A 27,832-nucleotide genomic window follows, 5' to 3' on the forward strand; every position below is an offset into this window, starting at 1 on the left:
AAGTAAAAAGACGAAAAGAGAAAGGAAAATGCCAACAAAGAAAAAGTTGTGCGCATTGTGTGTGTTTAATTTGCTTGCCTGCTTATTGTAACCAAGACGAGAGAGTGTAAGAGAGAGAGAGAGAGCGAGCATGTATATAGTTTATTTATTTTGAAGCAAATGCTTTTTGGTATGTTGTGTGTTGCCTCTTAAAAAAGCTGACAATGCGATGCTTCACATGTGTGCGTGTGTGTGGTTCTGTTTGTAAGCGTTGTTTCACGCTCGAGTGGACAGGCAAAAGCCAAAAACAAAATGGAAATGAAAGCGAAAACGAAAGCGACGCCGATGCTGACGCCGAATGAAAATGAGATGAAAATGCTGGCAGCCACTGTGGCTCTTTGGCTGGCGTTCTCGAGGCGTTTTGTGGGCGTTTGGGCATGGCCAATAATAAAAGGGATAAAATCATAAGCCCAAATTTATCGCACTCAAGACAGCAGCCGAAGTCAAATTGTATGTGTGTAATGGATCAAGTTTATTTATAAGGCTGCCTCTTTGCCACTTCAAACATGAAAGCAAACAATATTACGCATACGCAGCGAAGCACTCGCTGTTCACTCAGCCGCAGCCCCAGCCACAGACGCAGCCACATTCACATTCACATCGACATCGGCATCGGCATCGGCATCGTCATCGTCATCGTCGACAACAGCATGATGAAGTGTTATTTAAATATAAATATATTATCTATCGATAAGCTGCCTAGACGCACACAACACAACACTGAACAGAACAGAACTGAACAGAACAGAACACAACACAACAAAAGCCACCAAAATGCTGAAAACGTGAAAAGCATTTTGCCGCATCAAATCTTCAAATTTGATGCCATTATTTTGTTTGCTTTTTTATGAACTGTCTGCTGCATGTATATGCGTGTGTGTGTGTGTGTGTCTGGCTTAATAATAAAGTGATTGCCTACTTTAGGGCACAACCGCCATCGCCATCGCCATCGCCATCGGCATCGGCATCGTTCCTGTATGTGGCCACGACCCCAAAGCAACGACACGATTGCCTCTGTCTGTGTGTGTCGACTTTATTAAATTATGCGCGTTTGATGCCGCACAAATTCAGTTTTATTCAACTCGTATTCTTCATTCCCATTATACACTCGCCTAGGGTACCGTAATTTAAAGCCACATTGCGTATCCGCCAGGGCATTGATACATTTATTTTACGCCCCGATACAATTACTCAGATCAGTGGAAAAGCCTTTCAAAAGAAAACTAAAACACTTATTTACATTTCTATTTAATTTAAAATTATTTTAAGTCATTTTTGTTATTCAATATTGAAGAGATTAATTAACAGGTAAGTCGAATTAGCTCGACTTTGAGATACCAGCTTCTTGTTTTCAATCAAAGCAAAACAGTGCAGTGTTATTCCTAAAATATACCAAATTGAATGAACGATAAATACTAAATTATTTGGTATATTAATATACTATTACGTTACGTTGGAAAGTAGTGCAGTATTATTTTTTAAAACATACTAAATTAAAATAATGAAAAATATACTAAAATATACCAAAGGCAATACTTGGTATATCGATATATTTCTACATTCAACATTTACTAAAATACCGCAGTATTATTTCAAACAAAGTAAAAAAAATGCATAAAAATACAAAATACACTAGTTGGTATATTGATATGTTGCTACTTTTAAAATATACTAAGACAATTATTTAAATAATATACCAAATTGGTTAGCTGAAGAAATACAAAAATATACCGAAGGCTGTATTTGGTATATGAATATACCATAACGATTCGTTACAAAGCAGTTCAGTATTATTTAAAAAAAAAATGTCAAATAAGTAACACAAAAACTGAAATATACTAAATAGTTAATAATAGTTGGTATATCGATATATTAAAATGAGCAATATATAGTATTTATGCTAGATTGTCATTTCCTGTGGACATAAAGCAAAAATGCTTAAATATTGCGAGTCTAAAATAAATAACAAGCATAAAACGCTTGCTAAAATAGAAATGTTCATTGTTTTATTTGTTAATTAAATCGAACGACTTGGTTGCCCGTGGCGTATACGCAATAAATTGCTAATGAAATGGATTAAGAATTGCACAGGAATTATTCAATAGAATAAAATGGCATTGAAATCGAAATGAAGTGGCCAGCAAGCAAATACATATGTATGCATAAAAATCAACTCAATTATTTAATTAATTACAGTAATTGCATTTAATTTAAAACTACATTTAAAGCTATTGAAATTATCAATTTCCAGCGCTCAATATTCAACACTCAACACTCGCTTTATTATTTACTTGCAGATTTGCTTTGCGTCATTTGCATAAAATGTGTGATGCATTTACTTGAATAACATATTTGTTTAATATATTTTTATTTGAAGTTGTTGCATTTACATTTTTCATTATTTTCATTAGCATTTTATGTGGATGATATTGAGAACTAAAAAGCGCACTCTAAGCGTACGCTTTAAATTCCATTGGATGGCTCTTCATATAATAGATTTTTGATTAAATTTGTCGGTCTGCTTTCGTTTCGTTTCATTTTGTTTATTATTATTTCATTTTTCGTGCAAAGCCCAAGTAAACAATAGATGGCAAAAGAAACAGTTGCAGAAGAGAAGCCTAGCAACAACAACAATAATAAATAGCAAAACAATGAAGCCATACGCATCCAACACAAACTTATACTCTATATATATATATATATATGTATGTATGTATATCTCTTGCAAATACATATTTACACTCGTATCTATCCATAATATTTATATAGATTATGTGGTACGCAGGCATAGCTCTGAAATTCGCATTTTGTTAAAATGCAAATTAAAATATTTATGCAAATACGAAACAAGGAATACAATAAATTATGCCAAAGTAGACAAAAAGAAAAGAAATGAGAATAACGACAATGCCACGAAAGCGAAACAAAACGAAAACGCAACGCAACGAAAGCTAACCAAATGAAGCAGAATACAGAATACAGAAGACAGAACACAGGAACACAAAAACAATTACCTGTTACATGGAGAAAGCCAATGCCGATGCCTATCCCCCATTTCCTCCCCCTGCTTTCTATCTGCTATATTATTCTTATATTTGTCGTAAATGTTAGCGTCTGTCACAATAATTTTGCGCCTGTAAACAAGTTTTGACAAAAAGCGAATGAAATAAAAATGCAAAAAAAAAAAATAACCGAGAGAGAGTCTGCTCGACTGGCAGATGCCTAAAACAGGAGTAGCTAATATTCATTTGTTGGCTTCTTTTTCGACAACTGATAAATATAGGGTATACATATATATATATATGTATATATAAATAGGAAAAGTTTTCTACGAATTTTTCGTAACAATGTCGCAGCCCGCAACGGAAGCCGGAAATATGCAAAGTAAGCGAGTGTTGAGCAACAGCAACAGCAAAAGCAAAAGCAAGCTTCTTGGCTTTCCTGAGCTGAACTGCCGGACTCAAGAAAGCTGTTGAGCTGCGGCTGAGGCTGAGGCTGGGACAAGTGTTTGACTTGCGGGTGGATCAACGAAGTCCCACAATTTCGCCACCGAATTTAATTGCAATTCATGTTTATTCGACTTGCTTCTCTGCTTCTCTGCTGCTTTGATTGCTTCATTTATTTGGCCACCGCATGACGTATACGCACCGTTTGCCAATTAGCTGCAGGAGCAGCTGCTGCAGCTGCTGCTGCTAAGCTAAAAACAATTTAGGTGTATAGTAATAAAAGCAACACAATAACAAGACAAGAGAACACACACCTTCATTCAAGCAGCGTAGCGTCCATGGAATGGAATTTAATTAATGCAAGTCGTCGCCAGCTCGCTTTGAAATAAAACGCTTGTGGATGCCACCTTCGCCATGCATCCATGTAAAGTGTAAATTAAAAAGGGGAATGGTGAAAGGGAAAGGTGACTTGACTAGCACAGAAAAATAATAAATAAGAGTACTTAAGCGCGACACGGAAGATAGAAAATGCTGATGATAAATTTAATTTTGGAAAATTAAATACAATTTTGCAGTAATGAGAGTCAGACTGTTTACAACGTGTTTTGGCATGGGGATGGAGTATGCGAATTAAAGTCAAATGCAAAACTTTCCACAGCAAGCGAGGGGGTGCGGGGCGGTGGGGGGAGGGGGGAAGCGTGGCACGAAAATCCGCTTAGAGATGCGCTTAACAGCAATTATCTTCATTACATGCCCAGCGCACAAAAGTATGCAATGGCAAACAAGAAAAAGCTGAGCTGAAAAACGCGACAACAGCGAAAAGAAAAGAAAAGAAAAGAAAATAAAAGACGAGCGACTCTAACAATTAGGAAGGCCACCCACTCGCATTTCCCCCCACTTTCCACTTTCCACTTTCCACTCTCTTCAATTTCCATGGCCCTGTCATCTGTCTTACCTGTGTACGTCGTACGGCGCAACACCCTTGGCATTAAGCTCTTCATATAAATGCGCCGCTGATGGATGTGCTTTGAGTGGCGCCAGAGAATAATGCCGACTCTCGACTCGCAACTCGCAACTCGCAATTCGCAGCTCGCAACTCACAACTCACAACTCTCGACGCTCGACTCTGACGGCAGAGAGTTTCCTGTTTTCGGCGACTTTTACTTGTCGCTGTTATCAGCATTCGCTTTGGATGATGGCGGGGAAAACAGAGAGGGAGGGAGGGGTCGCTGTTCTAAGCGATTTATAAAAGCCAAACGGCAAATGGCGACGTCAACAGCGACAAAAAAGTGTTGCAAGCAATTTGCGCAATGGCGGCGAGTCCTTCGCCAAATCCTTGTTGCCAAAGCACAAAGACAACAACAGAAGCACCTTCCCCCGATCCCGATCCCGATCCCGCTTTTCTTCCTTCCTTCCACCTTTTTCCTTTTGACTTCACCTTCATTCCTTCTGCAAAGGGCGCTGGCTGCCATTATTGAGTGCGTGCACGTAACTGACATCAGCGCGCTTATAAATCAAGTTGCAAATACTTTTGCCTGCCCATCGGTGTGTGTGTGTGCCACAACAATAACACCAAAAGGTGGAACGACCAAAAAAAAAAAGGACAGGGTCAGAGTCATATATAAAACTCCATTTTTGAGTTCATGAATTTGGCAACTCTCGCACATATTCTCATATGATTAGATTAATGCATTGTGTAATGGCTAAAGCAGCCTTTTTACCTTTCAACTCCCCCCACTCCCTCCCCTTGCCTCTAGCTACTCACCAGTCCTTCAACAGCACCCACATAACTGGCAATCTCTCATGCATACTTTCAGCATATTGTATGGGCGAGCAAAGTGAGTGTTATACTCGTATGTGTAGTAGCTAAATCATAATTTCAATGCGTCTCTCGCAAAACACTTCCATATTTTATACTCTAACACACACTCGGAACTTATTTTCGCTCTGCTCATAAAAACTAAATGCTGGTCTTCGCTAAACAATTATTATTTCAATTGTATGTGTTTACCGGATTAAAGCATTAAATCAAAAATTATTTAACGCAAAAGTTTCGCATTAAATTCAACAATAATATGCAATTCAATTGATTGATTGCCAAATGTTCAATAATTGAGGTAAGCATAAATTTAAATACCATTTGAAATTATTAAAACGTTTGAAAAAATATAAAACAATAAATAAATTGGAATTAAAAATTATAGCTAATTAGTAATTAGTAAATTCCTATACATTATTATTGGACTAAATTGGAATCGTTTAATTTGTATAAGTTTGATGTGAAGTTTTGGGCGCTGTTTTTACGAACTCTGCAGATTGTCTTGATTCAATCAACATGCTGCTTATTCCTGTTTGAAATCGTAATTAGTATCCTTTAGCTTTCAATCTCTCACAGTACTTAGCGTTGATACTTAAGACATTAAGTCAGTGGCGATAACAAATTAAAAATCATTAGCAATGCATTATAATATTCAGTTTTTTTGGTAGTTAATTGGTGCAAAATGATGAAAAAGTGCTGGCCAAAATCTTATATCTACATATGTGTGACGCATCTGCGAAGGTAATAATATTTGCTTTGTTGTTTTAAATATGTTATGTTGTGTTAGTTTTAAATGTAATAGCTTTTAAATATATCTGCTTTTATTGGTATATTAATTTTTACGTTTGTCTTCGTGTGTGTCTAATCGACGAGATAATATTTTAGAAGTGACGGATCTGCGAATGTAATTATATAACAATATACCAAATCTACCATATTAGTTGGTATATTTTAGTATCTTTACTTATATGAATTTGGTATATTTTAAATATAATATCACATTGCTTTACCGCGAATTATAGTATATCGATATACCAAATATACCATACCACTTTTTTAGTATTTTTGCTTTAGATTAATTTGGTTTATTTAAAATACAACACTACAGTATTCTGCTTTTATTGTAAATGAGTAGCTTTTTTCTTTTTGGTATTTCTTTTGGTATTTTAATTTGAAATATGTATTTAAAGAATAATATCGCAATGTTTTGCTTTTATTTAAAAGGGATAGCAGCGATCTAACTGGCTATTATTAGAATACTCAGACTTTTGCTCTGAAAATTAAGCATTCGGAATTCACGTTAAATTATATCAGATTAGTGAACCTTGAATGTGTTATCTTTACTGGACTATAAAATTGTTGTATATTTCTGCATTAAATACTGCTCCTAATTAATTCTAATTCTAATTCGAATGTTTTAATCCACAGGATTAACTTTTATGAAATGAGAGAGAGTAGAGAGAGCATTTAATAGTCGGTCAATGGTGAGCATTTGCTTTCTCTCTTGTTTTTTGGTTCATGATATAAAATCTACGTTGCAAATTCTTGGCAATTCCCCAACTGTTGTAACTGAAACCTGATGAGGACTTCAGCTTGAGCAACAGTAGGCTGCAAAGAAAAAGAAAATATGAAGCGTCATTTGATAAGTCAAATGTTTGGCTTGCGGGAGTGTGTGTGTGTGTGTGTGTGTGTGTATGGGTTGACTGCCAACCCTGAATCGTTGGGACGCTGGGAATGCCGTCAGCTGTCGCTGACCTTGTTGTTGATGGATTAAGTGCGTAATATGAGGAGAACCAGAGCCATAGAGAGAGAGAGAGACCGAGTTGAAGGGGCAATTTAAAGAAAGACTTTATTTCAAATTGAATGTACACTTAAAGCGAACATATGTGAGTCGAACTATTTGCATGGATACAAATACTCGGAGACCCAATGATAGATGATACGCTGCACAAGATGCAGCATATCATAAAATTGAATATTCCATGCTTTGAGAAAGAAGAAAGCGCCCTGCATAAAGTGCAGACCACGATACGGATCGAGGCCAAGAAATGGTTGCTCCGCATCGTTCAAATTGACGATTAAATGATCGAAGAAACGACGATCCTGCAGATTGCGCAACGCATCCAGAGGGATCAAAGCGAGTTCCTTGACAGCCAGCGCACCCTTTGGCCGCATACTTGTGCCCAGCAGCAGAATGAAATCGCAGTTGTGCTCGGAGCCAAACTGCTGCAGTGCCAGCTGGGCGAACTCGAACGAAATGAAACGGGTGACAGCCATGGGGAAACAACATTGGGCGATGCGCACCAGATGGCTGCCATTGTTGGCACGCAGCAGCTTGAACTCGCGTCGCAATATCTGTGGCAGTGTCAGCGCGTTCAAATCGAACATTGCTGCCACCAAAGCGCCGTACAAAATGCAGCGCTGCGGCGCCTGCAAGACACCCAATTTCTTTTCCAAATAGAGCATCAGCTGGTAGTCGCGCACTTCCTCCAGCTGCTTCTCACTCGAGTACTGGGCGAAATTGTTGTTCTGCAAGAGGAGGGCGGCATGCAGCAGCTCGTAGACACGCGGACATTGGACGTTCGCATAATTATAGATGGCACTGTCATAGCGCTCGACAATCAATGCGGCACACGAACGCATCGGATGCATGACACGCTGGCAGTAGATGGGCAGCCGGGCTGCCTCGCATTGGTAGGGCCGATAGTCGTAGACCTCCTCGGTGCAATAGTGAAAGGGGCTGACGTGATGGTTGACCAAGATGTAGCGACTGCGCAGCAACAGCTCCTCGGGCACATCGTCGCGAAAGACCAGATGATGATCCGCCGTGATTTGCTGCTGCTCGAGTAGAAAACGCACCTCCGACTTGCTCGGAAAGTCGCGTCGCAGCATATTCAACACCGGCATATAGTTGTGCTTCAAGGTCCCCGGATTGCGATAGTGCAAATATGCCACAGCCAGAGTGCAGACCACCGAATCGAGATCGCAGCACTCATGCGAGAGTGTTATATACATCAGCTCTGCTCTGCCAGTCGGACGCTGTGGCAAACACTCCTCGGTTAATTAAGTCTCGAAGAATTCTTACACACTCACCCATTGGGTTAGACGCTGCGAGTTGGCCAAGAACTCCATAAAATCCATGACTTTTTGGCTTTGGCTGGCAAACATAATCTTATACAAATCTTATTTGTTGTTTTTTTTTTTTGTTGTATGTATCGAGAGAAATGAAAAGCCAGCTGTAAAGTTTTTCAATTGTTGCTTTATCAGTATTTTGAATATCTTAAATTTCACCTGCAAATCACTGAACAAACATTTTTCACAAATTTTAACAAACTTCAGTTATTGCAATTTGATTGTGATCAAATCAAAATCTTAGAAGTTATTTAAGAATTTATTTTCTACGGCAAAAATGAATGCTGAAGTGGGGTCTAAATTGCTTTGGTTCGCAATTGAATGATAGAGTGTATAGATATACCAAATATAGTATATTTTAGTATTTATAGTATATTTAGTGTTTTGTGAATAATTCCACGCTGTTTTTCTTTGGTTGCATTTAGTGTGCTCTCCGGTATATTTGGAATACAATATTATATTGATATACCAAATATATTGTATTTTAGAATTTTGTTGCATATTAATATGGTATATTTTAAAAGTAATTTTGCGCTGCCTTGCTTTGGTTGAATGTTGTTTACTCTATGGTATATTTTGAATGTAATAGTATATATACATATATACAGAATGTTGTTTAATATGTATTATTTGGTATATTTTAAGAACACCGAAATGTTTTATAAATAACTAAAATATATATATGCAATTAAACAATAAATATATTAAGCTGATATTTGTTGGAAGGTTTAAGAAAGCAATTTGACTTGCACTTCATAATTTTCATAATATTTCTATTTTGATTGTATTTCTCTGCTGCCTTTTGCTGTACGTCTTAATAAGCCGAGCGATCATTTAACCACTTCCGTTTGAAATTATTTGAATTATTAATTTATTTAATTAAACAAGTAAGAAAGTTACAGTCGAGTGTGCTCGACTGTGAGATACCCGCTACCCATTTTTAATAAGGGCAAAATATTGCGGTATTATTTTCAAAATATACTGAAAATACTAAAAAATACTAAAATATACCAAATGGTATGTTTGGTATATCGATACAGCACACCATTCAAAATATACCATAGACGGCACAATGTACCAGATTGTCGGCCAAAGCAACTCAGACCCCTAAGTAGGCGTTTTTGCCCATACAAAAGTATTTCTTTAATAACTTTCACAATTTTTATCTGATCGCAACCAAATTTTCAGAAATCATAACTACTATAGTATTTATTATATATACCAGCTCTACCTTTAAAATTACGCTTGTTACTCGATTTTTTTTATTTACGGGGCGGAAGTGGGCGTGGCAAAAATCTGAAACAAACTTGATCTGCGTGCAAACATAACACATGCTGTCGAAAAGAAATTGTAGCTCTATCTTTTATAGTCCCTGAGATCTAGGTGTTCATACGGACAGACGGACAGACGGACAGACACACAGACGGACAGACACACAGACGGACAGACGGACAGACGGACATGGCTAGATCGTCTCGGCTGTTGACGCTGATCAAGAATATATATACTTTATAGGGTCGGAGATGCCTCCTTCTACCTGTTACATACATTTCCTGCCGGCACAGAGTTATAATACCCTTCTACCCTATGGGTAGCGGGTATAAAAAATATTTAAAAATTTATCAAATGTGTGTGGCAAAGGGTCAAAGGATCAAAGGGTCTGTCAACACCGAGTGATTATAGCAGCTAAAGTCTTATCGATTGAGAAGAAAGGAAGCAGTGATAGGATTACAGGAGCAAGACGGATCAACGTCGCAATTTTTCCAAATATTTAAAGCATTTACTAATTAAACTAAACTTACAACAAACAGGATAATCTTTATGAAATATTAAATTAAGATATTCATATAATCAATCCCACATATATATTTATATATTGATTATTTTTGTGCGAATATGAAAGATCTAAGAAATTATTTTATTTATTTATTATGTGAAATCTATAATTAAATACTTAATTTAATTTATAGAAAAGAGAGTGCTGGCTCGCGTAAAAAAGTTGCTTGTGTCGCATTTGAACCTTACTCTATTTTGTTAATGTATTTCTACTGAATTTTGATGTGCAATCAAACATGAGTCCTCAATTTCGCATTCAACTTATCGAATTGCTTAATGATTTAATTAAAAACCATTTATGAGCAAATCATATCTTTATATGTGCAGCAGAAATAATCAAATGTCAAACCACTGAAATAATTTTGCCATGCCACAGAATTCCGACTGATTTAACCAGACACAAACCTTTGTCGTGTGTGATTGTCACATTACATAATCATAGTTTTCCAACACACAACACAATCACAAATTGAAAACTCATTATGAATCAATGAAACTTTTTACATAAAAGTGAAGTTTCATAACTGTTTTAAACAAAAGAACTGGTAAAATAGTTCGTGATTTTCGAAGTCAGTAAAAAAACGGGTCAAAATGAAAAGTGGCGACCCTGAAATATTGTTTTGTTTTGATTTTTTTTTTTTTATATTTGGAATTGCAAAGTCTAAGCCATTTGAATGTTACAACAATATGTGATTGTATTTCTCTGCGAGTCTTCAATTTCGCATTAAATTTATCGAATAAAATTGATTTAATTAAAAGTCATTTATGACTAAATGATATCATATTTGAATCTGTCTAGCATTTGAGCTTCACTTGAATTTTGATCGCATTTCCCTGCTGATCAATTAGCCGCGCTCTCGTTATCATCGACAGGCGAAGTGTTGCATAATGCTGGGCCAACACATAAAGTTGATAAAAAAACAGAGAGAGAGAGAGAGAGGAGGGTAAAAAGAAAACAGCGACGTGTCCACGTGCAGTGTTGCTAAGTGCCTTCTAATGGTCCACTGCGAGACTGCGAGAAAGAAGTGCTGTAGGGAACAGACTGCCAATGGCAAAGGCAAGGGTGTGTGTGCGAGAGTGTGTGTGTGTGTATTTGGTTGGCAGACAGCTGGCCACGACGCCGCCTTGTCTGTCAAATGTGGCCCAAATTGGCTGACTTTTCACATTTGACCTGCACACGTAACGCTCGACGTTGCGTTCCCCCCGTTCATTGCCGCCCCCTCTCCACCGATCTCGCTCCAACTTCCATTACTGACTCAGTGTGTGAGCTAGTATCTATGTGTGTGTGTGTGTGTGTGTGTGTGTGTGTGGAGCGTATTTACAGTTATAGTTGGCACTTTGCTATAGGGCACAGAGCGTGTGATTTATGATGCTTGCTACGTTCTGGTTTGCTAAATTACTTTCGCACACGTTGAAGTTAAATAATTTTTTGACGCTCAAAGTTGTGCGCGCTTTTATTTTATTTCATTTCTTCTCATCTCATCTTGCATCATGCTTTACCCCAACCCCAAACTGTTTGGCAAAACTTAATCGCTGACTAAGTTGAAGACTTTAATACAACGATAGAGAGAGAGAGAGAGAGAGAGAAGGGCGCACAAAATGGAAGCAACAAGGCACGCCATTAGGTGCTTGGCTAGTATTTTGATTCAACGGCGGCCAAAAGTCACTTAGACATTAGCCCCAAAAACCGAGGCAAGCCAAGGCGAGTGGCCAAACACTGAGCCATAAAATTCCATTCGAGTCGAAATGACCTTGAGATGTGGCATCGCATTTAGCCTGCCTTTCGTTCGTTCGTTCTTTCGTTCTTTCGTTCTTTCGTTCCTTCGCATATACCCATATATCCTTATGTCCTTATCCATAAGTGTATGCATGTGGGTGTGTGTCAGAGAGGATAGTTGTAGTGTGTGTGTGTGTGTGAGTGCTTGGGCCATTTAAATGCTACATTATGTTGAATATTCAATTTAATGTACCTTATAAATCATGTAGATCCTTTTTTTCTTTCTTTCTTCTGGTGCTACTTCTGCTTAACGCCTCTCTCTCTCTCTCTCTCTCGCTCCCCCTCTTCCCTACACTCTCCACTTTCTTATCCACTGCTTATCTCAAGTCCCTTTTCGCCCCTGTTGCTGCTGCTGCTTCGTTTTCGTATCTATTTTTATTTGTGTTTTCCGGTTTCGCTGTTGTCACATTGTCTTTTCCATTTCAGTTTCTTGGCTGAATGCTTTAAGCCACTTTCAAATGCGAACACCACTTTTTTTTTTTTTCTTCGTTGTTCTTTACTGTCTGTTGATGGGGCACTTATTTTGTTTTCTGCTTGGGTTTTGCTTTATGCTCGCACATATTTATAACTGCTTATCGGTTAGCAATCCCAAAAAGATTGATTAACTGCTTCTCTATGTCTGTGTGTGTGTGCTCTAGGCCAGCAACACTATGCTAGCTGTCTCAGTTTAGTCAGAGAATTTTTGATAAATTGTCATGTTGAATTGCCTTTTTAGTAGCGTGGCAAATTTTGAATTCCTCTCCTCCTCAACAACTATACAAAACTTGGCTTTCGGCTTCCGATTAAGTGCACTTACTTTGGCATTAGCTGCCGCCGATTGAGGTCAACTGTCGACTATGTCGCTGGACAAATTAGCATGGATTTATTTCCGCATTACAAGACAGAATTCGAGCAACTTTTTAGTTGACCCAATTCCATCTGAGTTGAACAGCTCATCAGAAATGCATAATACAAAATGCATTGTTGAGCACAGGAAATGAATGTCGAATTATTTTTGAGATTTGTCCTTGAACTGTTCACAAAATATATTTACAGAACAAAGAGTAAAGAAATCCATAAATGCAGCACATAAACTGAAAACTTTTTAGAGAGTAGAAGAGTTCATTAACTATAAATGCATCACACAAATACTTATTTCATATGAAGATATAAACTGAGCACAATATCAGCTCAGGTAATTGATTTATTTATTTAAAATGCATTTGTGATTTGTCCTTGAGTTATAGATAATGTATAACAAATGTCACAATCAGATAGTTTAATTACAAAGAAGAGCGCAAGAGAAACATTCGTTCGTTGCATGTGATCTTCTCGTTTGGTTTAACTCGTTACTTTTATTCCGACAGCGAGTGCGTGTAGTTCGTTTCAATTATTACTGAACTGATATAATAATATGTTGTATATATATTTAGAGAGCAAAAGAAATAATTGTAAAGAGATGCAGAAATGCAGCACACAAACTCAATACTTATTTCATATGAAGATATGAACTGAGCATAATATCAATTAAGCCAATTGATTTATTTATGCATTTGTGATATGTCTTTGATCTGTCTGTGTACAATATGACTTGTAGAAAATGTATGACAAAAGTCACAATTCAATTACAAAGAGGAGCACAAAAGAAACATTCCTTAATGCATGTAATGCTCTCGTTTGATTTTACTCGTTACTTCTTTGTTTCCACTGGACTGATAAGATACTTAAATGCAATAGATTTAGAAGTATTTTCTAAGTAATTCATTTATATTATATTTGGTGAGCAGAAGAGTTAATTGTAACGAGATCCATGATTCTCTCGTCGTTTTCACTAGTTACTTCTTTACTTCTTACTTCTTACATTGGACGGTTTGCTGATTTTTTGGCTGGACTGATAAAATACTGAAATCTATTATATAGTAGAATTTTTCGAAAGTAATTCATTTACATTTAGAGAACAAAAGTGTTAATTGTCAAGAGATCCATGATCCTCTCGTCGGTTTCACTCGTTACATCTTTTACGACTCCGTTCGATTCTATTACAAAATGATGTGTAATGCTTGTTTATTTACTGGCTTCACTGACTTAATACTTAAATGTAATACATTTAGTAGCATTTTCATAGTAATTCATTTTTATTTAGAGAGCAAAAAAGCTAATTGTAACGAGATCCATAAATGTAGCACACAAACTTAATCATTATTTTAAGATATATAGATAAGAGCTGTGCATAATTCAAGTCAATGTAATTCATAGAGATAAGAAGAGTTAATTGCCAGAGATCCATAAATGCATCATATTAACATGCTTATTTCATATCAATATAACTGAAGACAATTGATTTGTATTTAGAGAGCAGAAGAGTAATTTGTAACGAGACCCATGAATGAGCGAATTTATTTAAAATCAAAATACGAGTCTTAACTGCACTTTCAATTCCAAATTTCGAATGCATTTTTCAATTTAATTTACTTTTTTGTTCGATTACGTTTGCATTGGAGTAATTTGTGATTGTGATTTACTAACCGTTTATTTCGTAGCTGCAGCTGATTGCAATTGTTGGCTATTTCCGGTTTTTATGTTTGCAGCGGAACTGTAAAGCGTTAATATAAATTTTCACACTTGGCTACATCGATTTATGTTGAAATTTATTTCGATATTTGCTCTCGTTGTTGTTGTTGCTGCAGTTGCGGTTACATTACGCATATTCATCATACGCACTGTTGTGCCGGCATTTACATTCTCTTTGTTGTTGTTGTTGTTGTTGTTTGATAAACAGAACTTTGCACAATTTATTATTTTCTTTTTTCCTTTTTGGTATTTTCAATAATTATGAATATTTTTGTGTTGTAAGTTGTTTGTTGTTGTGTTGGCAGAACGACAAAAAAATATACCACAAAAACAAATCGGGTTACGATTTTCGACGTTCGAAATACGCGACGCGACGTTTATGTTTCTCCACTTTTTTTTTGTTGTTTGTTTGCTTGCACACTCACGTACCGCGTTTTGGGCCAAGAACTGTTGAGGCAACCGCTGGGGCGCAACAAACAGCAACAGAGTTCAACGCAAGACTAAATGGCGGCTATTTGCAACAACGCCAGCGACGAGCAGCGTGGTGAGTTCGTGCCACCATTCGTGGCACACTACACAGTAAGTGTGGTGAATACAAAGGACGAAGAGAGAGCGAATCTGTCTCTCTCTCTCTCTGGTTACGACCTTGGGGCATGTGAACTGCTCTTTGCCAGCTGTTGATTTACAGTTTACTCTTAGCTTCGGTTGCATGTTTCGTGTATCTGTGGCACAGTTATTCGCCTTGAGTTGGGGAACATAATTGATACGCGATGCGAAAGAGGAACACATTGCAATGGGCCCCCAAAATTTGTCGCGTCATCGAAGGTTGAAGTTGATATCATGTTTATTATTATTACGAATTACGACTACGATTACGATGTGCAACCGACGAAAGCAATCTAAAAAGGTGACTCAGTCGAGTTGAGTCGAGAGTTCATGATTAATGGCTGCTGTTGTGGCAACTGCCTACTTTTGGCCAGCAACAATAATTACGGTTTAGTTTTTAATGAGGCAACTCGTGGCAGAAGTTTTCTTTTTTTTTGGCAATCGAACAATCGCTTCTTGCATGCCCCGCCAAGTGGAAACGGAAGTTTTGCTAACATCTTTGACAGGCAACAACAAAAGAACGATGTGTGTGTGTGTGTGTGTGTGGAGCGCATTAAATAAATTTCATTAGCAGCGATGAAAAACATAACTAAATATTTAGTTCGCTGAGAGACTGGAAATTTCCGGTGTCGTTGGAGACTTAATTGAGAAAGAGATTTGATTAATTTGCATGCCATAAACCATTTCTCAATTTGTTTATGTGCTCAAAGTGAAGTCGGGGACGTAATTAAAGCAAAGCTGCTGCATCTCCGGCGAGTCAAACTCGAGGCGAGCTTCAGCTTCAGCTTCAGCTCAGCTCAGACGGAGCCGTCATCATGCAAATGCAAATTTCGCTTCAGTTGAAGATGGTGCAAAACAGAAAACAAGAAAAAAACATAGATGCTGCAAAAATAGATAGCGAGAGAGATAGAGAGAGAGAGAGAGAGAGATGTCGCCAAGGTAAGCAGATTAAAACGCCTTTGACTTGGCAATGTGCTCCGCAGTCTGCTCATTCCAGACTGCGGCATGCAAATGAACGCGCGTTGCATGCAACATCAGAGTAGAAGAAGGAGGGGGGGGCAACAGTTGGGGCAGCTGGCGATGAGTGTTGTCTGAATGTGAATGTGAGTGTGAGTGTGTGTTGGCAAATATTTACGCAATGTATTCATGTGCAAACAATTACGCGTTCATTTGTGCGACTTTTACGTGTGCCACACTCACACACACACTTAAGCACTCACACACATACACACTCTCACAACAATGGCGGACTAACGGCGACAATAGCAGCATCAGCATCAGCATCACCATCGACATCGGCAGCTTTGAAGTTAACGTACGTTTGGCTGCGTTTTTAGCGAACTTCTTTGCTTCGCCTTGTTTTGTTTCGTTTGACTGCGTTTGACTTGGTTTTGCTTTTGGTCTTGTTGTGGTTACTATCCACAACTCTCAGCCCTGCTCTGCTCTGCTCTGCTCTGTTTTGCGTTACGTTTCGTTTCGTTTATTCATATGCATAATATCCTTGACCCGTTTGCGTGTCTTGCGCTTTTGTGCGTGCCAGGAAGCCAGACACAGGCACAGCCATAACCATAGCCATAGCCACAGAGACAGAGACAGAGACAGTCGACTATGCGTGCTTGCAGTCTGCAGGGCTGAGTGCCCTTACTCAAATTTTACATAAAACACGCACACGCACACGCACACACATATACATACACGCACACTCATTCACATTCTACCCATTTGATATGCAAATAATCTATGCAGTTAACGACGTGCATATAAATATTGAATAGAGCAGAGTCACCTTAACTCAACTCTTGACGCTCCGCGAACCAATTACGTACTAGCAATACAATAAGCGATAGTTTATTCAAGCGATGTCAGCGATCCTTTTAAGTGTATCTTTAATATTGGAATATTGCTATACTAGAAAATGATTTAAAGCCAAATATTAAAAATAAATAATGTTAAATAAAATAAAAAAGAACAAAATAAAATTAAATGAAATTGTATGAGGTGAAAGAAAATGAAATGGTGTAACATAAAATACAATGAAATGAAATGGAATCGAATAATATGGAATAAAATGAAATGGAATGTAATAGAATGGAAAAATATGGAATGAAAACGAATAAAAAGAAATGAAATAAAATAAAAATCAAATGAAATGAAATGGAATGGAATAGTATGGAATGGAATAATATGGAATGCAATGAAATGGAATGTAATAGAATGGAATAATATGGAATGCAATGAAATGGAATGTAATAGAATGGAATAGTATAAAATTAAAAAGTATAAAACGAAATAAAATAAAATAAAAATTAAATGAAATGAAATGGAATGGAATAATATGGAATGAAATGAAATGGAATGTAATAGAATGGAATAGTATGGAATGGAATAATATGGAATGCAATGAAATGGAATGTAAGAGAATGGAATAGTATGGAATAAAAGAGAATAAAACGAAATGAAATAAAATAAAAATCAAATGAAATGAAATGGAATGGAACAGTATGGAATGGAATAATATGGAATGCAATGAAATGGAATGTAATAGAATGGAATAGTATGGAGTGAAAACGAATAAAAAGAAATGAAATAAAATAAAAAACAATAAAATAAAAATAAAATGAGATAACATAAAAAAACATGAGACAAAATGGGATGAAATGGAATAAAATGATGAAATAAAGTAAAAAAAGAACAATATGAAATTAAATAAAATTGTATGAAATGAAAGACGATGAAATGGTGTAACATAAAATACAATGAAATGAAATAAAATAAAAAACAATAAAATAAAAACATAATAATCTAAAATATAAATAAATATTATCTACTTTCAAAATTATTTAAACTATTCCTCTGTTCTCATTATAAGTTATTCTTTGAGATCATAGACGATCTTATCTTTAACGATACTATCGCTTGAATTTCACTCGAGTTTCGTTGGTCGAATGGGGCACCGAAATATTCACTGAAACATTTGCCCCAACGTCCACTGGAGATTATTTGCCTGCTGAAATCTAAGAGCTCAAGCCAAGTAATTAAACCCGAACAGAAAATAGTTAAAACAACAGGCGAATAAAGAAAAACAATGGCAAACATTCGAAAAATTGGGTTAAAGACAAGTTAGAGAGAGTCGTGCGAACAATTTAAGAGATGCGCTGCATTCAAATAACTCAATTTGTGTTTCGAGTGAGCAGAGTCGGTAAACGGAGAACTTTCTAATCGAAAAGCATACTCCTATTAAAGTAGACCAACATTTCATGGCATGCCACATGAAACATTGTTTGTAATTGTCTTTAAATGATCTGCAAATCACTTCAGCTTAAATAGCTATTTAAGCGTTGTATTCAAACAGAATTCAGAGAACGAATTTGAATACTAATTACTCAATAAAAATAGAAGGAAAAAGAACAATTTTAATTAATTATTTCTGTAATTTAATTAAGCTGCTTGTTATTAAAAATACTTATGCTTCGACATTGCCCAGCAACCGAAGGTTGTACTTAAATATACGGGTATTATAAAGAATTGCATTTGAATGAAATTCTATTTCCAAAAAAAGAAAAAACACAAGCGGAAAAGCAACAGTCGAGAGTGTTCGACTGTGGAATACTCTATATTCAAAGAAATAAATTGGTGTATTTCATTTATCTGTATTAATGGTATAACGTTCGGAATATACTACAGGGTACAAAATATACCAAAATTTCAACCACAGTATTAATCTTAAAATATAACAAATTAATATGCCAAATATATACTAAAAATCTGTGTGTTTTATATATTTGTGTATTTGGTATATTGATAAATAATGAATAATGAATAAAATAGTCAAAATATACTACGGATTTGAGAATATAGCACATTGTCAAACCACAGTATTATGAATATACCAAAAGTATACTAAAAATGTATTGTTGGTACATCGATATACTATTCCATTCAAAATATACCACAGAGGGCAAATTGTCAACCAAAGTCAAATTCTTAATATAAACCAAGCGAATATACCAGAAATATATTAAATTTGGTACATTTCATATTATATTAAAAATATACCAGAGAGTACAAATTATACCAAAATTGTCAACCAAAGTCATATAAAAAACTTCTTCATATCTTTTGACGCTGATCAAGAATATATATGTATATATGTTATTTCAAGAAGACGGCGATGTCTCCTTTTGCCTGTTACATACTTTTCCTGCGGGCACAAAGTTATAATACCCTTCAACCCTACGGGTAGCGGGTATAAAAATATGTATATTTTTTTATAGGTGTTCTTATTATTTGCAGGTTGGACGCAGATAGAAAGCATCTTTGTAATTTTGTAAACATTTTGTTTGTTTAAGCGTGTTGGTCTGTGCTGTTTGCATTACCTTCTGTTGACAATTTCAAGTTCATTGGCTAACCAAAGTTAAGATCTGTGTGGGCCAGTGGCAGTGCTATTTAAGTATCAGCAATGTGGGAACAGTTCGTTAAGTTTTGTTGATTTGCCTGGCAATAAAATGAGCTCCCATTCCCAATTTGTCTGTCTTCTGTGGACTGTCGACTGTCGACTTTCGACTGTTGTTGTTGTACCTCTTGAGGGCACTTGCTCAAGATGCTATGCTATGAGTCGTAGTCGTGTCATCGACACGCTGAGGTGAAAGACAAACAACTTTATGCCAAGTTGTTAACAAAGTGCTTCCACGACCTAAACGACCTCTCGACAAGGACCGAGCACAACCAAGCATCCAGTTCTGTGTCTATGCAAAGCGCAAACAGAGCCTCTCTGTCTCTGTCCGTCTGTCTGTCTGTCTGTCTGTCTGTCCGTCCGTCTGTCTGTCTTGCTGCAGAAATATGCTGGCCACCTTGACAAGACAATTGACTGGAAAATGTTGTTAATGAACTTTGTGCGACATTTTGATTAGCTGTCAGTTGTTGTTGCTGCTGCTGCTGCTGCTGCTGCTGGTGACTGCGAGGCACGTGGAGTAACGGGGAGTTGGGGGGTTGCAATCGTGTCTGTCCCCCGTTTGAGGTCAACAAGTGTCGGGCGCAGCAATGATGGATGTCAAAGTTGTACGGTCGCTTGTTGGCCAGCTTGACACACATTTTTATTGTGCTTTTGCCTGTGCACAATGCCATTTTGTCACACTGTGATAAAACACTGAAATAATACAATAATGAAACGAGCAACAACAATGAGCAACATCAACAACAACAACAACAACAGCAGCGACATCAGTGAGCGGCTACGGAAAAAGTTTCTGCGGAAAAGTTGTAAACTTAATTTATAGTTTTTAAGCAGCCGCTGGCTGGTGTTGTTTGAAGGGCAGCAGCAAAAGAGGGGGTGAGGGTGTGGCCCTTAGTTTTAGCTAGAAAAATGTGTTTTGCTGCTATCGCTTGGGTGGCAAAGTAGGCGTGCCACACCCCTTCCCCTACTCAATGTGTGTGTGTGTGTGTGTGTGTGTGTGTGTGCGGAGTATTTGCAAATTTTCACATTTCATTCTCGCCCTAGCTCTTGGAATTTCCAAATGAAATATTTGACTTTTAGTCTAAAAAGTCAGCAGAAAGTTGCGCAAACAGACTGTGACGTAACCGAGGACACCACCTAAAAGCACCCAAAGCAACCCGCTATCCACCACACTACCAAAAATCATCCCAAACCACTCAGTCACCCACCCATCCTCCTCTGCTCACCACCAAGGCAGCCAACCCTTCAGCTATCCACTGAGCCGAAATGTGCATTAAGTTGAATGTATTGCGCCGCTTTAAACGTCACATTCACTTTTGCATTCGCACTCCCATCCGCATCCACGTCCGCGTCCGCGTCCGCATCCGTTTTCTGCATCCGAATCCCGCATCCCGCATCCCGCGAAGCTGCTGTCTATTAGGATGAGAGACGCACAGAGTGAGTGAGTGGGGAGCCGCAGAATTGACCTCCCGGGAAGCTGTCCCAATGTGCAATGTGCTGTCCCTTCCTGCTCTCCTCCAGCTTCAGCTTCAGCTTTAGCTCGAGCTCCATCTCGTGTTGTCTTTTAAATTCTTTTTGGTAGCTCGCACAATTTGCACATTTAATGAGCGACCTCCTCCTGTGACTCCATCTCTCCTCTCCTCTGCTCTCCGCTCTCTCCCCCTATAGAGATCCCTGCAGTTTACTCGCTTACTCTGCTCCAGTTGCTCTGTGTCTATCTGTCTGTCTATGCTCAGCGAGCATTTCAAGGTTCTTAGTGCTCAAGTGCTGACCGTAATGATGTATGCCCAACGTTGCATTGCAATTACGAGAGCGTTCCCTCAGCAGCAGTTCTAAGCAGCAGCAGAGGCCACAACGTTTGCTAGTTGTTTTACCTCAGATTCATTCATCAATTAATGGTCAGTGCACAGATCAAATCTCCACCACAGACAAGAAGTGCTTCAAAAAAGAGGTGATAGATAAAGGGGGAAAGGGAGAAGTACGAATGAAACGAATGTACCGCATTAGCTGAGATTAAGAGCGGTGAAGACAGTGAATAAAATTCTGTATTTCCAAAGAAAGTCCAAAGGTTGATTGATTAAATCTTTAATATTTAATATATCAGAACTGAGCTCTCAGTCTTTTTTTTTGCTGCTGAATTGTAATCGATGAACAACAAATGCAATCAAATAACAAGTAAGAATGCAACAGTCGAGAGGCTCAACTATGAGATACCCGCTATGCACTTTGAATAAGAGCAAAACAATGCGGTATTATTCTCAAAATATATCCCCAATTAATATACCAAATATATATATAGTAAAATAATATGCAAAAACAAAATACAAATGTGATATTATTCTAAAAAAAAATACCGAATTAATATACCGAAAATACAAATACTGAATTAATATACCAAATAAGCTCAAGTCTCTTTGGTGCCGGCAATAATAAAGTTTTAGAAGTTATCCATGAAATACTTTTGTGTTGGCAAAAAAGCCTTTGACAGAAAATCTTATATATATTGCACTCAATGGTATATTTTGAATATATATACACAATATAGATTTCAACATATTTTTTAAATATTTTTGCGGTATATAAATTTGATATACCGCTGTTTTGCTTTATTACTTTTTTGTTATTGAAAATTATTTCCTTACTAACTTCTATAATTTTTATATGATCGAAGTCCTCCGAAGTTAATGTATTTATTATTGTATGTCGCTTGATATTTGTATTTTTCATAACCTTAACTTAAATTTAATAAAATTAAAATCATTATAATAACTTGGCTTATCATCAGGAATCTTTTTGATTGTAGTAAATAAAATACGTAATTTACATAATTCATGCATTGCTGATGTAAATGTTAATGCGCGTGCACTGCACTGATATTTTCAATAAAATTAATATTCGAAAATATTAATAACACTTTAAATTAAATTTGATTTCAAAATGAATGAATATGTTGACGTAATGCTGTAATTTAAACGTAGTGATAGGATTGCTAAAGTAACAAAATAAAAGCTCTCTTTTTAAATTATTTTATTTTATTATTTCACAATCATTTACAATTAGTATTTGCGTTCCTATTTCACAACGTCCCTCCATCGTCAATTGGTTCATAATTGATTTTCTAACCTCTTCTCTTTCTTATCGCTATTTTAACTTCTTAATTTTTGAGTATTGCGTACCGATTAAGTGTTGCAGACATAATAACGTATAATAAATGAAGCAACTGTACTTCAAGTGCACTTGCGTTAAAGCAAACTAAAAACAAGTAAGAAAGCTACAGTCGAGTGTACTCGACTGTGAGATACCCGCTACCCATTTTGAATAAAAGAAATGTTTCTTTTATTGCGGTATTTTCTCAAAATATACCGAATATACTGCAAAAATACTAAAAATATACCAAATGGTTTATGGTATTGGTATATCGACATAGTGCCACATTCAAAATATACGATAGACGGCACAATATACCAGATTGTCAGCCAAAGCAACTAAGACCCCTAGTAAGTAGGCGTTTTTGCCCATACAAAAGTATTTCTTTAATAACTTCGACAATTTTTATCTGATCGGAACCAAATTTTCAGGAATCATAACTACTATAGTAAATATTGTATATACCAAAATTCGCAACTCTAGCTTTAAAATTACGCTTGTTATTCGATTTTTTTGATTTGCGGGGGCGGAAGTGGGCGTGGCAAAAATTTGAAACAAACTTGATCTGCGTGCAAACATAACAAATGCTGTCGAAAAAAAATTATAGCTCTATCTCTTATAGTCTCTGAGATCCAGTGTTTCATACGGACAGACGGACAGACGGACAGACACACAGACGGACAGACGGACATGGCTAGATCGTCTCGGCTATTGACGCTGATCAAGAATATATATACTTTATAGGGTCGGAGATGCCTCCTTCTACCTGTTACATACTACTGTGGGCAAAAAGTAGTAAGACTTTTTAATTTATATTTCGTGTCCATTCGTCGAAATATTTTGTTTCTAGGTTGGCAAGACTGTCAGTAACTTCTATGCCAAATATCATATCAAAATAATCATTAGTGTTTAATATATGCCTGTTTTTCTGAAGTACAAAAAGTGCATTCGGCGATTTTTACAATGAGTGAAATTTTTCAATAAAGAAGTTCCATTAAATTTTGTGTGCGGAATCAAATTTCGGGTGCCGAAATGTTTCAAAATGTTGCAAAAGGCCTTCGGTGATTCTACCATGTCACAAAAAAAGGTTTATAAGTGGTACAAAGACTTCAAGGAGGGTCAAGAATGAGCTCGTCAAAGTTGTTCAAAAATCAAGGTCATGATGACAGTTTTTTTCGATTTTCGTGGTGTTGCGCACTATGATTTCCTTCCATCCGGCCAAACTGTTAATAAGGACTATTATTTGAACGTTATGCGTCGTTTGCGTGAGGCAATTCGTCTAAAAAGACCAAAATTATGGATCAATAACTGTTGGTTTCTGCTGCACGATAATGCATTGTCGCATACTGCATTGATTCTTAGTGAGTTTTTTGCCAAAAATTCAACCAATATCGTTCCACAACCACCGTATTCGCCTGATTTAGCTCCGTGTGACTTCTGGCTGTTCAGAAAACTCAAACGATCGCTCCGGGGAAATCGTTTTGAGTCAATTGAAGACATTAAACGAGAATAGCTACGCGCATTGAAGGCTGTTCCGGAAATCTACTTTAAAAACTATTTCGAGGATTGGAAAAAACGTTTGCAAAAGTGTATTGTGGCCGGGGGGGATTAATTTGAGGGGGACGAAATAGATTTGGCCGAATAAATAAAGAATTTTAAAATTATGAACAAAGTCTTACTACTTTTTGCCCACAGTATTACATTTCCTGCCGGCACAAAGTTATAATACCCTTCTACCCTATGGGTAGCGGGTATAAAAAGTATTTACATCTTTTGCATTTATTTTGCCAAAAGAAATCATTTAATTTACACAATTGGTGCTTCATTATCGATTTTCTAAGCTCCTCTTTTTATACCCGCTACCCATAGGGTAGAAGGGTATTATAACTTTGTGCCGGCAGGAAATGTATGTAGCAGGTAGAAGGAGGCATCTCCGACCCTATAAAGTATATATATTCTTGATCAGCGTCAACAGCCGAGACGATATAGCCATGTCCGTCCGTCCGTCTGTCCGTATGAACACCTAGATCTCAGAGACTATAAGAGATAGAGCTATAATTTTTTTTCGACAGCATTTGTTATGTTTGCACCTAGATCAAGTTTGTTTCAAATTTTTGCCACGCCCACTTCCGCCCCCGCAAATCAAAAAAAAAATAACAAGTGTAATTTTAAAGCTAGAGCTACGAATTTTGGTATATACAATAATTACTGTAGTAGTTATGATTCCTGAAAATTTGGTTGCGATCAGATAAAAATTGTCGAAGTTATTAAAGAAATACTTTTGTATGGGCAAAAACGCCTACTTACTAAGGGTCTTAGTTGCTTTGGCCGACAATCTGGTATATTGTGCCGTCTATGGTATATAATTTGAATTCGGTACTATGTCCATATACCAAATATACCATTTGGTATATTTTTTTTAGTATTTTTGCAGTATATTCGGTATATTTTGAGAAAATACCGCAAAATATATTTCTTTTATTTAAAATGGGTAGCGGGTATCTCACAGTCAAGTACACTCGACTGTAGCTTTCTTACTTGTTTTATAATACACTTGAGTTTAAATGAACTAGAAAACTATATTGAAATCTTTTGCATATTTTTTGCCAAATAAATCATTTTAATCACGTAGTATCATAATATCGTATTCGATTTTCTAACCTCATCTCTTTCTTTTCGATAATTCTATTTCTTTGGGGTTCAGTAGTCCCTTACGTTTGAGTGTTATAATAAAATAAATATATTTATTATACATATATGAGGCAACTGTGCATAATCAAATCACATTTTGAAATCAAATAAACAGATATAAATTCGAATTCAACATAACACACAAATAAATCGATAACAGAAAAAGCTATATATGGATATGCAGGATGTTGAAGGTGAAGCTGTTTGTCCCCTGGGCGACTGTCATAAGCGGTTGCACCCGAGCGATTTGTTGCGCCACCTGCTGAGCGAACACATGCTGGAGACTCCGGGCGTCCGCTTTGGGCTGAAGCTACGCAAAGTGAGGAGCGGGGAGCGGACCTTGTTGCCGCTAGTCTACGAACAGTTGGTGGAGGGTCAGGATCAGTGTCTCTGTGTGCTCAACTGGGCGTGCGATGAACTAATGCTGACCCTTCAATCCAATCTGCCCCAAACCCATCGAATGCTGAGCCATCACTTGCCCATCCTCGTGATGATCTGCAAGACATCTTGGCGCGCACTCTTTGAGAAAGATGATGATGAAGAGGACGAGAATGAGATCGTGGGCAATCTGTATGTGATTTGGCTGGTGGCACCTGCCACAAGACGCCCCATTTTGTGTCAACTCGGATTCCTCAATCGAGAATTCAAGTGCGGACTGCGTGTGATGCGGCAAGTGCGCAACCTTGCCACTCGGTTGCACATTAATAAGTATCTGCTGGGCGTCGATCACGACTATCTAACGCTCAGCGAGCAGCAACTGAAGCAGATGTGCTGTCGCAATGAATGCGGTTGCTTTCTTGAGGTGCTCATTCTGGGTGACATCAACTGAACTCAACTCAACTCAGCTGAAACTCAAAGGCAACGCAAACTTTTCGCTCATATTTGAATATTTGTAAATTTATGCAAATGAAATTTGATTATAAAACAAGAAAGAAACCAAAAAAAAATCTAATCAGCAAGTTTTATTTGACCAGGGCAAAAGCAAAGGCAGAGGCAGAGGCAGCTGCTTCACTTTCCACTTGTCAGCTGGACTCTTATAATGAGCGAAAACTTTTCCGTTTAGTGGACTACTCAGCCTCCGCCTCCACCTCAGCACACTCTGGGCACACTGTTAATAAGCCGAAATCAATTTGACTTGATTTCAGTTGCGAGTTCTCGACTGATTTCAGGTCGCTTCTTATTTAGTTTTCTTTATCGCCATCGCCTCTTGTTTTGTTCTTCCTTTGTTTTGTTTTGTTTTTTTTTTTAGTACAAATTTTGCAAGTTTATTGCCACATTTGAGTGAGGCGCGCGCATTATTGATTTCGGTTGGCACTTTATTGCCATTTGCCTCGTTGGCCCATTTTGACCCATCTTCTTCTTCTTTTCTTTCGCCCCTTTCAGCAGCGGGACTTTGGTTTTTATGAGCGCAACAGACGACGACCACGGACTCGGCATTGAGTTTGGAAATGTGCCATAAATTACCGTGTTTTATGTCTTAGCAGTCAGTCAGACAGACAGTCACACAAACAGATCAAATCTGATCAGATTTCTAAGCAGAAAATAAGTGATTTCTCAACACGTTAGTGTTGGAGGAAGTCATATATTTTGTAGAATATGTTAAATATTTATACAATTATTAAGAATTGTAGAAATTACAAGTGTTAAATATCAATTTAACTTTCAATTAAATTCAATAAAATCAAATATAAATTTCCTTAGCTGAAAAATAACAAAACTAGGTATTGAGAGTAAATTTGTAAATAAAATGAAAAATGCAAAAGTTTTACTGAAATTATATTAAAATTAAATGTAAATTTTTGCTTAATACCTAAAGGTAAAAAAATAGAGGTACATGTTATATGCATTTAAAGAAGGTTTTTTAAGTAAAGTGTTAAATGTTAAAAGACCTGATTAAATTAAATTAAAATTTAATATACATTTTTTAGATTAATACTAAAAGGTAACTGAACGTATTAAATTTTTTATTGAAAAAAAGTTACAAAATATTTTAATATTTTATGTTTTATTTAATGTTTATTTTTAATTTTGAATAGTTCTTATAATCTTAATATTACCTCTACTCTTAAAAAAAAAACCAAGTTCTAAAATTAAAAACATTCGTCTTAAAAATTTTGTTCTTGAAATAAACCTACTTTAAGAACAAATGCTTAATACTAAGAACATTAGTCTAACAAATGCCAAATTTTCAAAATAGGACCAAAAATTCTATATTTAGGTTACAAAATTCTGTAATCCATCGAAGTTCCTTAAAAGATTTAGCCTGATTCTCAAAGTTTTCATGATTAGCTAAGTTAGTAAAACAATCGCGGACCATTTTCATTGCAGTCTAAAAA

At 36.8% G+C, this 27,832-nt stretch overlaps 3 protein-coding genes across 4 annotated transcripts in view; 1 reads left to right on the forward strand and 2 right to left on the reverse strand.

Moving 5' to 3' along the window:
- The window catches only part of LOC132796270 (uncharacterized), a 144,791-nt gene extending 129,710 nt beyond the window's left edge, over positions 1-15,081 (reverse strand). For both annotated transcript variants that reach the window (XM_060807375.1, XM_060807374.1), the window contains exon 1: positions 14,555-15,081. The gene's annotated coding sequence lies outside the window, so the exon portion shown is untranslated. The remainder of the gene's footprint in view (positions 1-14,554) is intronic.
- On the reverse strand, positions 7,140-8,559 carry LOC132795946 (uncharacterized). Its single transcript, XM_060806914.1, has 2 exons — positions 8,398-8,559; positions 7,140-8,343 (listed from the first exon to the last, which is right to left on the reverse strand). Exons 1-2 carry the CDS (start codon positions 8,470-8,472, stop codon positions 7,201-7,203), a joined length of 1,218 nt encoding a protein of 405 aa, XP_060662897.1. The 5' UTR covers positions 8,473-8,559; the 3' UTR covers positions 7,140-7,200.
- A 10,491-nt stretch (positions 15,082-25,572) lies between the features above and the next one.
- Positions 25,573-26,431, forward strand: LOC132795949 (uncharacterized). The gene has a single exon (XM_060806917.1). It carries the CDS (start codon positions 25,669-25,671, stop codon positions 26,323-26,325), a length of 657 nt encoding a protein of 218 aa, XP_060662900.1. The 5' UTR covers positions 25,573-25,668; the 3' UTR covers positions 26,326-26,431.
- The last annotated feature ends 1,401 nt before the right edge of the window (positions 26,432-27,832 follow it).

This window comes from Drosophila nasuta, chromosome X (assembly GCF_023558535.2).
Source record: "Drosophila nasuta strain 15112-1781.00 chromosome X, ASM2355853v1, whole genome shotgun sequence".
NCBI classification, from domain to species: Eukaryota; Metazoa; Arthropoda; class Insecta; order Diptera; family Drosophilidae; genus Drosophila; species Drosophila nasuta.